Source organism: Candoia aspera, chromosome 1 (genome assembly GCF_035149785.1).
Source record: "Candoia aspera isolate rCanAsp1 chromosome 1, rCanAsp1.hap2, whole genome shotgun sequence".
In the NCBI taxonomy this organism is placed as follows: domain Eukaryota; kingdom Metazoa; phylum Chordata; class Lepidosauria; order Squamata; family Boidae; genus Candoia; species Candoia aspera.
Window position 1 is genome coordinate 119,469,961 of NC_086153.1, and position 14,791 is coordinate 119,484,751.

Below are 14,791 nucleotides of genomic sequence, written 5' to 3' on the forward strand. Positions count from 1 at the left end.
TGCAACCTTCCGGACGAAAAGCCTGGCATCTTAACCGCTGAGCCACCATGCCCCCTCACATGGCAATAAGCATTCCTTTAAAATTTAGGCCAAAGTATAGAACGTTACATGAGATTTGTACTCTGTGCAATTAAACAACTGTTTTGGAACTGTACACATAGAACAAATTGCTTTAAGTTTTAATTACAGTGGGACTTCTAAAAAATGTAAGAATAAGGTAAGCAATGTTGTTCTGCTCTTTGGTATGAAGAATTCACTATAACTTCAGGACTCCATGGTTTTGCCTATTCTTTATTCTTTTATAATAGATCCTAAACAACATCCATTTCCCAATCCTCTTCCCAGACCATCTTCCCTTGCCTCTTTTTGCTTATGAGAAACACCCCCACAAATATATGAGTACCACTAGCTCCAGTCTGTCCTGACGGAGTGAGGCCCTTCTCTTCCATGTAGAAACTGGAATGGATCTTTTGGTTATGGCTGTACAGCTGACATTTCCTAGTCTAGGCCTGTCCATAGTTTTTACAACTTCCATTAACATCTGGTGGATGAAACCCAGGTTGGGATAGGCTGGCCCAATAGAATTCTAGATAAATGGATGTTTCTTGCAGTGAAACTAGTCCAGAATTGCAGTGAAACTGGCCTATAGTTATTTTCATCCCTTTTCCTTCACATCAACGTTCAATCTAGCATTCAGCATAAATTTAAAGGTCAACAAATGCTTTGAAATAAACAACTTTACTTGATTTCATGAAATAATACACTTATTTAAAACTCTCACCCAATGGAAGACAAGTTTTTTCCCCTTTACCATATGACTCCCACCAAAGTTAGTATCAGAGGATTGCATGGGGAATGTATGTATAATAGAGCAAAACAAACTTCAAACTACTGGAAGACAATTTATTCCACCTTTCGCAAGGTGATCCCTTCTTAATAGGATCTCAGTATAGAACACTCAATCTTAAAAAAACTGGCTCATGAATGGTTTTGATTATACCATGAAACTCTCAAGATACAAATTCTCACTGAAGTCATCAAGAACTATTTTGTTTAATATAATGCATGATTCCCAGCAATCCTGCCCATATGCCATGCATGCTAGGAATTACGAGAGATAAAGTCCAACATTTCTGGAAGGCACTTGTTTGGGAAAAGGGGTTCAGATTGCTTGCAGAATTGTTCCCAGCATTTTAGGAAAAAGTGGTACATATACATCCAGAGGAACCCCCAGAACAAATCTTACATTGTAAAGCTTTTTTGCAGAGATATTTAGGACTAGGATACCAAAACTATAGGCCAAAACGGTACAGCATACTGTCAACACATGTTTGGAAACCAACTGTGGTACTGGATTCTTGCACTGGGCTGTGAATTGAACTCACCTGATCATTTGTTTGTATTTTTATCACCGCCCATCTCCCCCACACGGGGAACCTCCCCCAGCCTTTACACCTTACGTTAAGTGACCTCTGCCCTCATGTATCTTTTGGCTCTTCTAGTAACGTGGCTGCAACCTAAGGTTTGCGTACATGTACTCCCAGCTCAATCTTTTTACTATTTAAAAAGGGGGAAAAAACTTAAGCGGACCTGCAATAGTTTAGAAAGTTTTAACTGTTAGACAGACCAAACAGAACTGCTGATTACATACATGTGAATAACAAATCCAAGTTATTTCCTGATAGGTGTTAGTTATTTGGAGGTTGATAAACCAAAGAGCTGGTACTTTAAGAGGCTTGTTAACAAAAGAAAAAAGGCTAACTTTAAAGAATAGAAGATATACTGTAATAATGAGTGATTTGAAAAGAAAAAAAGAATGAGACATTAATAGCAAGCAAAATGAAAGATTGACCAATTTTTTATTTAAAAAAGCCAAACATTTAACTAAATACCAAACAGCATTCACTAGTGAGCTTAAGAGACCTGATACAGACATGAAAATAGGACACCTTTTGCTAGTGCATTCTAATGATATGCTCCCTCTTCCGAAAGACAATCCAAAGCAAAACAAAACCAACATTTACATCATCTTGTAATTAAAATTAGCTAAAATCCCATCCTACTTTAAGTATGTCCAAGGATTTGCAATGTATATAGTAGAATGGATAGCACAGTGGATTCTTAAAAGTTTCCCACTTCCTTAGGATGCCTGTCCATTGTGAATACTTCAGAAACTTCCCTGAGCTTTGAATGAATAACCGAATACAGATCATGCTTACCTGTGTCTTTGCTATTAAATCTAGGCTTTTCCCCTTTTTTTTTTCTCTAATCCCTGGATGCAGATCTACAGATCTGGGCTGAAAAATCAATGACCGCTAGATAGCAGCAAAGGGCTAGGGTGGTTTTTGAGAGGGCAGTTTTTTCCTACCATCTATTGGTCCTCCATATTTTGGCACCCCAGATCTACTTAAGGATAACATCTGATAATATCTGAATTTATTGCCCTGAATCAAGAGGCTCACAGAGAGGAGATCTTGATGAAAGACAAGACAAAAACTCTAGCAAGTGGAGGAACTCTGTATACAATGAAGTAACATACTTCATCAAGTCATTTAGTCCCAATCTAAAGGAAAATTACATAGTGCAAGACTGGGGGGGGGACACATCCGGGTGTAGGACACATCTATATTTTGAAAAAAACAAAAAACGAAACAGGTCCTAGGTGCTCTTACGAAATGTCTGTGATGAAGGAGCTTCTCTACCCACACAGTGGGTGCTATGGTGGTGTGACCAATCACAAGACACATGCATTTGTCAAGACAAACAAGGTCCTGCCATCCCATCAGGACCCCCCTGCTCCCTCAGTTTCCCTTTGCTTTTCTTCTTCACACGTCCATTTCCAAGCAGTTCGATGTAGCCAGCCATTATTCTTAAAGAGTTATAAAGAAGTCCTTGGGGTGGCTATGTCCAAACAGGAGCTGCCCAATTTTAAACCAAACCAAAGCAAACAAACAAAAAAATTCCAGAGTGGCTTTGACAAGAAGGCAGCTCACTTCCAAAATTAGCTGAACTGATGAAGGGGTGTGATTTTTTTATGAGAGTTTGGGAACCTAAATAATAAGTGTATACATGTCAGGGGCTAAATTTAGTTAAATACAATAGGACTTACTTCCAAATAGTATGCCCTGGGCTGAGCTACTTTTCTGTAGTTCCACATGTCTAGAGATGTGTACCACTAGGTTAGCTGTTCTTATGTGACTTTTAAGTGGAAGATACTATATTGTCTTCAACACAAAATATCACATTTTATAGGCAGAAAATGCTTCCTTCTTGAAGAATCCCCACCCACTTCCCCATTAAAGTGACTGAGCATGGCTTCCATCTTGTACAGATGTTGCTCACCATGCATGGTACACTCCATCTTTTGAACTCTCCCCTACAATTAATCTTGCTGACAGCAATAAATATTATGAATGTTTGAAATTCAAGGTAGAAGAGTATCTATCATACAGAAATATAAAATTTGGCAATATTGTTCAGAATGACACAAATGGCTGGTGTGTCTTCTTTGCTAGTTTTGCTGATCAGTTGGTTTGGGAGTGTAACGCAGAGCTTGGTCTCCCTTGGGTTGTACAAAGAGATCACTCTTAGACTGACATCAAAGCAAAGACATCCTTGCTGAAGTTAGGCATTAATGCAGAAAGGCTTATACACTGTATTGCTGTATCCCAACCATATGCTGATTCTCTTCTTTTCCACTAGTAATATATACTAGGCCCATTTACGGCAATAAACACATCAGCACGTATAGCACAACTATCAGAATTATTGTAATTTTTTGGTATTTTGGAAAATGAGATCTTTGCAACTCAAGATTGCTGCCTTCCATGTTTGTGATAACAGTTAAAACAATAGGTCATGCCTGCAGTAATTCTCAACTCAGCAAAGTGTAAACACCTGAATCTCTGATACTATATAATCCATGATCTGATTCAGCTGCCATTTGCCATCTTGAGAACTTTAAGTCATCATTCAAATGGAATAATAGTGCATATCAGAACAATGATCCACAAGATTCACTACAGATACGTTTGCAAAGAAGGAAGAGCACCCAACACAACCAATCAGCCCATTTTTTGTATCCACTGTCTTATTTCACCTCTTCAGCAGCAAGCAAAATACCAATGGTGCATATTGGCTTGTATCACAGTGATCCACAAGGGAAGGCGTAGAGTGCTGAACATCAAGGAATTCATTCGCCCAGACAATGTGCTCCTTGAATCTTCAAGGAACTTTCCTAAGGTTCCAATTCCTGTTTTTCAAAAGAATATATACATATATGCATATCAATTATTACAGCCTCTTGTAGCTTATGAAATAATTTAATGTGTACAATATCAATTAGTGAAACAATAATGCATCAAAATAAATAATTATAAAAGCACAATTATGGCAATGGCTTAGCAAAATCATATAAATAATTTTTTAAAAAACTGACCTGCAAGAATTAAAAATATAAAGTAACAGAAACTGCTGCCAACAAATCATGTACAATTCATATTTGAGCCTTTTTTTTCTCTTTTTGTTACTGTTTTTCTTTTTGTTCTATTAAATAAAGCACATACCCTCCAAATCAATTAATCACAAAAATCTTCCTTAAAAGCCAGCATTCTTCCAATGCTCCCTTAAGAAGATGCTCTCTAAAACTGGTCCCACCACACAAAAAGTCCTGTTTCTAGTAGATACCTGCTGAACATCATTCAGCTGAGCGACACAAAGAAAACGTTAGATAACAAAGAGATAAATAAGGGAGCACGTAGGCAACCAAAGTCATTTAGCATTTCTCTCCAAAAAATGTATGTAAGTCAAGTTCATTTGCAACTAAGTCTCTCCCAAAATTTCACGGACAACCAACACACCGTTCCTCTCAGATTCAGAATGGTCAGGCTTCTTCTCAGGGAGATTCCAGATCAGTGCCCAGCAGAGATCTAACCAGGGCAGAGTTCAGCTATCTTCCCACTAGGATCAATAAAGTCACAACAAAGACCACCAAGAAATATTCCTTTTCCATGCCACAAAGGGCCAACTTCTTTGAGAATTTATTAGAATTAACCCTCCCAAAGAGCTGAATGAAAATCAGCTGAGTTACCTAGATATAATTGAACAGGGCTACTGTCCTAACAACCAGGAAACACGCTGAGACAAGGAACTGGTCTCTAATATTTATTGCTAGTACATAACAGGAATCCTAATAAACTGAAGCATGGGAAAAACCCAGACATATAAAACCCAAAGGTTAAGGCGGTCCCGATCTGTGTCTCTTTGAATGGCTGCCCAATTCCTCAGTGCAACGCATGCGCTTAACAGTCTGGATGGGAGCCCCCTGCTCACCATCCTTACTCATGACATCACCCTCCCCTCCAGATTCACATTCCATTTCAGCCCCCTCCCCTCCAGAGTCTTGATAAGATTTGCCGTCTGCCTCTAAGGTCCCATGGGAACTGGGCAACGATGGAAAGTCTTCAAAGGAAAACTCCTCCAAGGGCGAATCAGTGCTGCTCTCCAGGTCTGATAACGCTTCTGGCCCAGGTGGTTGCTGCTGGGAAATAGCTAGATAATTAGAAGAGTCGTCCCCCCTCCCCCCTGGGAAATGTAAGCCCGAGGTGGAGGGCTGCGGCTCCCCCACCTCCTCTGTAACCGGAGTCAAGGCTTCAGGCGGGGGGGGGGGAGAGGAGCACACTCACGAACTCTTCTGCTTGGGATTCTTCGGCTTGCTCAGCCGAAAGAGGAATCTCGGGTAGAGTGCGAGGCTTGGGTTTGTGAGGAAAAAGCTGATGGAAACGATGAACCAGTGCTGAGGCATGTACATCTCTGGCATTCTCCCACGTGCGCTCTTCCTCAGGGTACCCTTTCCGGTGTATGAAATATTGGATGCCCCTTCCCCTCCTCCGACAGTCCAGAATGTCCTCAACTTTGTATTCCTCCTCCCCCTCCACAATTACTGGAGGGGGGGGGCAGTTGCGATCGCAAGGCACTTGGGGGAGGGTCTTTGGCTAGCAAGGCTCTGTGAAACACTGGGTGGGCTTTCATGGATGCTGGTAGCTGTAAACGATAAGCCACTGGATTTATCTGCTGTACTACAGTGAAAGGGCCCACAAACTTAGAGTCCAATTTCTTGGAGGGTCTGGTAGAGTTCAAAAACTTGGTAGAGAGCCACACTTTGTCTCCTACCGCAATCACTGGCCCTTCCTGTCTGCGAGCATCTGCAGACCTCTTGTAAGCACTCTTTGCCCTGTTCAGCTGCTCCTTTAACAACTCCTGTGCAGCTTGTTGCTCTTTAAGAAAATCAGCTGCGGCTGGGACAGTTCCCTGCTGGGAGGAGGTGGGCAACACCTGAGGGTTAACCCCGTAGAGTGCTTGGAAAGGAGACATCTTGGTAGCGGACTGTACAGAATTATTATATGTAAATTCTGCCATGGGGAGCAGGGCTGGCCAATTGTCTTGCTGATAAGTGGTGTAACACCTGAGATACTGCTGTAACCATTGGTTAATCTTCTCGGCTTGCCCATTACTGGCAGGATGATGCACTGATGACAGGTGGATCTGGACCCCTAATGACTGGAAAAGGGCCCTCCAGAACCTGGAAGTGAACTGTGGGCCTCTGTCACTCACCAAGTGATTCACCATGCCTCTATACCTAAAAACATGGTCCATGAACAACTGCGCTGTGGCTGGTGCAGATGGGAGGCCCTTGCAAGGAATAAAATGCGCCATCTTTGTGAAAAGGTCCACCACCACCAGTATGGAAGTCAGCCCCTGGACCGGGGGTAAATCAGTGATGAAATCCATGGAGATAGTATCCCAAGGCCTACTGGGGGTGGGTAGGGGTTGCAAGAGTCCTGTGGGCTTCCCTGGGAGAGGCTTGGCTCGTCTGCAGGTGTGACAAGAAGCAACGTAACCCTTGATGTCTGCAGCCATCTTAGGCCACCAGTAGTCTCTCAGAGCTTTGGAAACACCTCCGTGGCCTGCTGTTTGATGGTCATGGCAAAGTCTCAGTACTTCTTCGCTCAATGAAGGGGGAATATATAATCGCCCACTATGCCAGAGGATTCCTGCCTCCACATTGAATGGGGAGGCAGTGTCTTGCGGGGCCCTCTGGAGGTCATCCATCCTGGCCCTGGCATACGGGTCCTGTTGCTGCTGAGCTCTGACTCTTGTAAATAGGTCATCTGCTTGTCTGCCTGCTGCTAAAGTCTCTGTCTGGCTCCCCCTCATAGACTGATCGAAGTTGTGAGGTTGTAATATGGTAGCCAGTACCTCCTGGTGAGTGGCGGGGTTTGCCTGAAAGGATCGAGACAGGGCGTCTGCCAAGCAATTTTGCGCCCTGGGCACATAAGAAATAACAAAATTGAAACGGGAGAAAAACTGGCTCCATCTGATCTGGCGTGGGGTGAGGGATCTGGTGTTTTGTAGAAGCTGTAAATTCTTGTGATCGGTACAAACTCTCACAGGAAGGGCTGCACCTTCCAGCCAGTGCCTCCACTCTTGGAATGCTGCTTTAATTGCCAGCAACTCCTTGTTAAAAACATCATAGTTTCTCTCTGCTGGTGAGAGCAGGCGTGAAAAAAAGGCACAAGGAAGCAATGTATTCTCGGCTTTGTTTGTATATTGCAATAACACTGCCCCAATGGCAATATCTGAAGCATCTGAATACATTATGAATTGCTTCGTGGGATCAGAGTGTCTTAACAGCGGCTGGGATGCAAAGAGTTGCTTAAATTCTTGGAAGGCTGCTTGCTGTCTCTTCCCCCAAATGAATTTTGATCCCTTCTTCAAAAGCTGTGTGAGGGGTCTAGCTCTGTCACTAAAATTGCTTAGAAAACGCCTATAGAAATTACAGAACCCTAACAGCCTTTGTACATCTTTAACATTTCGGGGAGGTGGCCAAGAGAGAATTGCCTGGACCTTAGAAGGATCCATGGATATGCCTTCTGTTGAGACTTTATAGCCCAGGAAATGTAATTCAGTTAAATCAAAGGCACACTTCTCTAGCTTGGCGAACAGCCTGTTCTCTCTCAGCCTTTGCAAGACATTACGTACATGGGTTACATGAGTCGTAGCGTCCTCAGAGAAAATTAATATGTCATCTAGATAAATGACCAGATACTTATCTAGTAAATCAGAGAAAACTTGATTCATAAATCTGGAAAATATGGCTCCTGCATTAGACAAGCCAAAGGGAATCACAAGGTACTCAAATTTACCAAACCTGGTGTCGAAGGCAGTCAGGTATTCGTGCCCCTCTTTCACCCGGATCAGATTGTACGCACTCCTGAGATCCAACCTGGTAAAAATGCGTGCCTTCTGTAAGCGATCTAGCAGATCCGAGATTAATGGCAGAGGATAGGATTCTCTTTTTATTACCTTATTGAGGGGACTGAAATCGTGCACTACTCTCATGGGTGTCTCCTGGGTTGCAGGTGCCAACGGGTCAGGCTTCTTTGGTACGAAGAAGGTAGGAGCAGACACTGGGGAAGTAGATGGTCGGATGAATCCCTTTTGGAGATTGGAGTCCAAGTAATCCTTTAAGGTGGCTAGTTCCTTGGGAGACATGGAATATTGTTTCCTTGCTGGAACCCTGGCTCCCGGTATCAACTCAATGGTGCAGTCACAGTCCCTATGGGGTGGTAGTGCTGCGGCCTCTTGTTCGCTGAAAACGTCTGCAAAATCTGTATACTTGGCTGGCAACTGGACCCCCCCTGCTACCATGACTGTGTTGGTTGCTGGAGAGCGTGGAGCGGCTTGAACCTTGTGGTGCTGGCATTCCTTAGCTGGGAAGGAGATTGCTCCTGTAGTCGAGTTCAGCAACGGGTTGTGGATCCTCAGCCAAGGTGTGCCTAGGATTACTGGCACATTTAGCGATGCAGTAACATAAAGCTGGATCCACTCAGTGTGGTCTCCCGTTGTCAGTTGCACCGGTTCTGTAAGTCTTCTAATCGGCCCTGCCTTGAGGGGCTGGCTGTCAATGGTCTCCACTTCTATGGGGGATGGCAATTCTCTGGTCGGGATGTTGAAGTCTTGTACGGTCTGCACATCAATAAAATTGGTTGGAGCTCCGGAATCCACGATGGCCTCTAGCTTGACCTGGTGCTCTGGGTTGACGTGTATGAGTACGGGTAAGTAGTAAAAGGCTTGCCTGGAATCCTCGGAATGAGCCCTCCTTAATTGATTGATGGTCTCCCTGCTGAGCTCTGTGGAGGGAGACCAATGGAGTTTCCCTGGTTGGAAAGAGAGGCGGAGCTGGTTCCTGTTTCAGCTGCTTGCCTTGGGGGTCTTACTGAAGTTGCTTGGCCTCTCGCTGGGCAAGCTCTCACCATGTGCCCCTGGGCTCCGCAGTAGAAACAAAGGGCTCTCTCTCTCCTTCTCTGCCTCTCAGCCTCGGAAATCAGTCTCCTGCTTGCCCCAATCTGCATTGGCTTCTCTTGTGCTGAGTGAGTGGATGCTACGGAGAGAGCTGGAAATCCTGGAAACGCTCTGAGGGTCCTGTTTCTCTCCGGCTGCATCTGCCTGAGCTCTTCTAGTCTGGCATCTATGACCACCGATAACTGATATAAGGCTTCTAGGGTAGCTGGTGTTCCCTGGCACACTAATTCATTCTTAATTTCTTCATCCAGCCCCTGTTTGAATTGGTCTTTTAATGCACTCTCATTCCAGTCCAGATCTCCTGCTAACAACTTGAAATCAGCAATGTAGATTCCCACCCTCTTGTTACCTTGCTTGAGCTTCCGAATTTCCCGGCTGGCCGTGGCCTCTCTGATCGGGTCATCAAAGTGTGCTCAGAACCCTGCCAAAAAGTTCTGGTAGTCGTTGAGAATCGGGTCATTGTTCTCCACCATGGGAATAGTCCATTTGGCTGCTGGTCCCTTTAGCAGGCTTAGGATGAAGGTGACTCTGGTTCTATCTGTGGGAAACTCTGCCGGTCTGCTGTCGAAAAACATAGTGCACTGTGTGAGAAATGTTTTCAACTGTCCTGCTTCTCCTCCAAACTTCTCTGGTAGACTGCCCTGGGATCTCAAGACTACTGGCGGAGCTGCTGCTGCTGGCGCCGGTTGTGGGTTAATCGGAACTGGTTGTTGTAACTGCTGTAGCATGGCAGCTTGTAATGTGTTGATCTGGAGATCTACTTGTTGTTGGTGTTGTTGCAGGGCTGCTGCCAATTGTTGGATGGCGAGCCGCATTTCTTGGTTTTCTGAAGACATTTCCAAATGTCTCTCCTTAAATTCTTGTTCCTCCCTCTTTCGATGGGAGTAGGAGTTTGTTAGGATTGATGTCCTAACAACCAGGAAACACGCTGAGACAAGGAACTGGTCTCTAATGCTTTATTGCTAGTACATAACAGGAATCCTAACAAACTGAAGAAGCGTGGGAAAAACCCAGACATATAAAACCCAAAGGTTAAGGCGGTCCCGATCTGTGTCTCCTTGAATGGCTGCCCAATTCCTCAGTGCTACGCATGCGCTTAACAGTCTGGATGGGAGCCCCCTGCTCGCCATTCTTACTCATGACAGCTACCGTATCTGGATGACTACTAGATGGCAGTAGAGAGATACAGAAAACTCTTAACTCTTTGCTCCCATCTAGTGGCCATCTGGCTTTTTGCAGCCCAGACATGGTAGCCCTGTAACTGAGGGCATTTGTCCTTACTTCTTCACAAATGACAGCAGGATAACTATGGAGCGATTTTTCAGGTTCAGCTATCTAAAATGGCTTATGCTACTTCCCCATTTCACTCTGATACAGAAGAAATATAAAATACACTGAAAGTATTCACCTTTGAGGCCAAATTAGACTTCAAGCGAAGAAATGTAAAGACGGTGTTACTTTCCTTGGATTCAAAAAACGAGTCGTAATCCTAAAGATAAAGAAAGGATTTTTAAAATATATACTTTTAAAATATTCACCCTCCAATATATAAATATATGTTTGTGTGTCTATATATTTACATGTGCATGCCCTCCAGATATATTGGACCAATTCCCACAATCCTTTGGCAGCATAAGCTAAGGATTACAGGAGTTAGTCTAATACATTATGAAAGCTGGTGTCCATAGTCAAAAAAACAGGGTGATCAGGCAATTAGATATATCAAGAAATAACCCATAACTGTAACATCCCCCTGGAGATATGAATGGTGCCCCCTCTCTTGGATTCTGGAAAGCCCTTAAGACCTGGCTCTGTTCCCAGGTCTGGGGTCAATGTGTCCATCGATGTATTTGCAGGGCCCCTGTTGTATTTGTACAGTTTACTGTTCCAATGGTTTTAGTCTGGAATGCCTGTTTATGTGTGCTTGTTTTTATTGTTTTCTGGATTTTGTAGGCCACTCAGAGTCTAATAGAGTGGGCAGCTGTAACAAATTTAATAAATTAAATTGAACATGATTCAATTTTGTTCATCCATCAAAAGTGTCTTGTTCTGCTGGTCATACAAAAGAGTAAGATGCAGTGTTCATCACTTGAAAATGTCCTGATTTCCTTGTGACATGAAAGCACAGGATAAACAATTAATAAAATATTTACTTTCCTTCCTAGTCCTCCCCTGCCCAACAGATCAGTACAGATCAAAGGACTATAAACGGCTGCTTAATCTGCTCAACTTGTCCACTGCCAGATTGGATATAGAAGTATAGTATTAATAATTAAACCCACTTATAACAATGTAACTCCGCAAAGGATCGTTACCTTGTCGTGGTGCTGGAGCTTGAGCACCTCAATGATGCCATGAGCTAAACCGTGAAGGGCCACCCAAGACGGGAAGGTCATGACAGAGAGGTCAGACTAAATGCGATCCCTGGGGAAGGTAATGGCAACCCACCCCAGTATTCTTGCCGTGAAAACTAAATGGATCAGTACAACCAGAGATATGTCGGTATACCATCGGAAGATGAGACCCCCAGGTCGGAAGATGGTCAAAATGCTACTGGGGAGGAACAGAGGATGAGCTCAACTAGCCCCAGTCGTGATGACGCAGCTAGCTCAAAGCCGAAAGGACGGTTAGCGGCCAACGGTGCTGGTGGTGAACGGCCAATCCGATGTTCTAAGGATCAACACACCATTGGAACCTGGAATGTAAGATCTATGAGCCAGGGCAAATTGGATGTAGTTATTGGTGAGATGTCAAGATTAAAGATAGACATTCTGGGCGTCAGTGAACTGAAATGGACTGGAATGGGCCACTTCACATCAAATGACCACCAGATCTACTACTGTGGACAAGAGGACCACAGAAGAAATGGAGTAGCCTTCATAATTAATAGTAAAGTGGCTAAAGCAGTGCTTGGATACAACCCCAAAAACGACAGAATGATCTCAATTCGAATTCAGGGCAAGCCATCTAACATCACAGTGATCCAAATATACGCCCCAACCACAAATGCTGAAGAAGCTGAAGTAGAGCAGTTCTATGAGGATCTGCAGCACCTACTGGACAACACGCCTAAAAGAGATGTTATTTTCATCACAGGAGACTGGAATGCTAAGGTGGGCAGTCAAATGACACCTCGAATTACAGGTAAGTATGGCCTGGGAGAACAAAACGAAGCAGGACATAGGCTGATAGAATTTTGCCAAGACAATTCACTCTGCATAACAAACACTCTCTTCCAACAACCTAAGAGACGGCTTTACACATGGACTTCACCAGATGGACAACACCGAAATCAGATTGATTACATCCTTTGCAGCCAAAGGTGGCGGACATCTGTACAGTCGGTAAAAACTAGGCCTGGAGCTGACTGTAGTTCAGACCATGAACTTCTTCTTGCACAATTTAGGATCAGACTAAAGAGATTAGGGAAGACCCACAGATCAGCTAGATATGAGCTCACGAATATTCCTCAGGAATATGCAGTGGAGGTGAAGAATAGATTTAAGGGACTGGACTTAGTAGATAGGGTCCCGGAAGAACTCTGGACAGAAGTTGGCAGCATTGTTCAGGAGGCGGCAACAAAATACATCCCAAAGAAAGAGAAAACCAAGAAGGCAAAATGGCTGTCTGCTGAGACACTAGAAGTAGCCCAAGAAAGAAGGAAAGCAAAAGGCAACAGCGATAGGGGGAGATATGCCCAATTAAATGCAAAATTCCAGAGGTTAGCCAGAAGAGATAAGGAATTATTTTTAAACAAGCAATGCACGGAAGTGGAAGAAGACAATAGAATAGGAAGGACAAGAGACCTCTTCCAGAAAATTAGAAACATTGGAGGTAAATTCCAGGCAAAAATGGGTATGATCAAAAACAAAGATGGCAAGGACCTAACAGAAGAAGAAGAGATCAAGAAAAGGTGGCAAGAATATACAGAAGACCTGTATAGGAAGGATAACAATATCGGGGATAGCTTTGACGGTGTGGTCAGTGAGCTAGAGCCAGACATCCTGAAGAGTGAGGTTGAGTGGGCCTTAAGAAGCATTGCTAATAACAAGGCAGCAGGAGACGACGGCATCCCAGCTGAACTGTTCAAAATCTTGCAAGATGATGCTGTCAAGGTAATGCATGCTATATGCCAGCAAATTTGGAAAACACAAGAATGGCCATCAGATTGGAAAAAATCAACTTATATCCCCATACCAAAAAAGGGAAACACTAAAGAATGTTCAAACTATCGAACAGTGGCACTCATTTCACATGCCAGTAAGGTAATGCTCAAGATCCTGCAAGGTAGACTTCAGCAGTTCATGGAGCGAGAATTGCCAGATGTACAGGCTGGGTTTAGAAAAGGCAGAGGAACTAGAGACCAAATTGCCAATATCCGCTGGATAATGGAAAAAGCCAGGGAGTTTCAGAAAAACATCTATTTCTGTTTTATTGACTATTCTAAAGCCTTTGACTGTGTGGACCATAACAAATTGTGGCAAGTTCTTAGTGGTATGGGGATACCAAGTCATCTTGTCTGCCTCCTGAAGAATCTGTATAACGACCAAGTAGCAACAGTAAGAACAGACCACGGAACAACGGACTGGTTTAAGATTGGGAAAGGAGTACGGCAGGGCTGTATACTCTCACCCTACCTATTCAACTTGTATGCAGAACACATCATGCGACAAGCTGGGCTTGAGGAATCCAAGGCTGGAGTTAAAATCTCTGGAAGAAACATTAACAATCTCAGATATGCAGATGATACCACTTTGATGGCTGAAAGTGAAGAGGAATTGAGGAGCCTTATGATGAAGGTGAAAGAAGAAAGTGCAAAAGCTGGCTTGCAGCTAAACCTCAAAAAAACCAAGATTATGGCAACCAGCTTGATTGATAACTGGCAAATAGAGGGAGAAAATGTAGAAGCAGTGAAAGACTTTGTATTCCTAGGTGCAAAGATTACTGCAGATGCTGACTGCAGTCAGGAAATCAGAAGACGCTTAATCCTTGGGAGAAGAGCAATGACAAATCTCGATAAAATAGTTAAGAGCAGAGACATCACACTGACAACAAAGGCCCGCATAGTTAAAGCAATGGTGTTCCCTGTAGTAACATATGGCTGCGAGAGCTGGACCATAAGGAAGGCTGAGTGAAGGAAGATCGATGCTTTTGAACTGTGGTGTTGGAGGAAAATTCTGAGAGTGCCTTGGACTGCAAGAAGATCCAACCAGTCCATCCTCCAGGAAATAAAGCCAGACTGCTCACTTGAGGGAATGATATTAAAGGCAAAACTGAAATACTTTGGCCACATAATGAGAAGACAGGACACCCTGGAGAAGATGCTGATGCTAGGGAGAGTGGAAGGCAAAAGGAAGAGGGGCCGACCAAGGGCAAGATGGATGGATGATATTCTAGAGGTGACGGACTCGTCCCTGGGGGAGCTGGG

The 14,791-nt window shown here is 43.7% G+C and overlaps 1 protein-coding gene across 1 annotated transcript in view; it reads right to left on the reverse strand.

The window, feature by feature from the left end:
• Positions 1–1,840: 1,840 nt before the first annotated feature.
• The window catches only part of SH3BGRL2 (SH3 domain binding glutamate rich protein like 2), a 32,821-nt gene continuing 19,870 nt past the window's right edge, over positions 1,841–14,791 (reverse strand). The window contains exons 3-4 of the mRNA XM_063312758.1: positions 10,772–10,852; positions 1,841–4,252 (exon numbers count right to left, since the gene is read on the reverse strand). Coding sequence (XP_063168828.1) covers positions 4,238–4,252; positions 10,772–10,852 — 96 coding nt within the window. The 3' untranslated portion in view covers positions 1,841–4,237. The remainder of the gene's footprint in view (positions 4,253–10,771; positions 10,853–14,791) is intronic.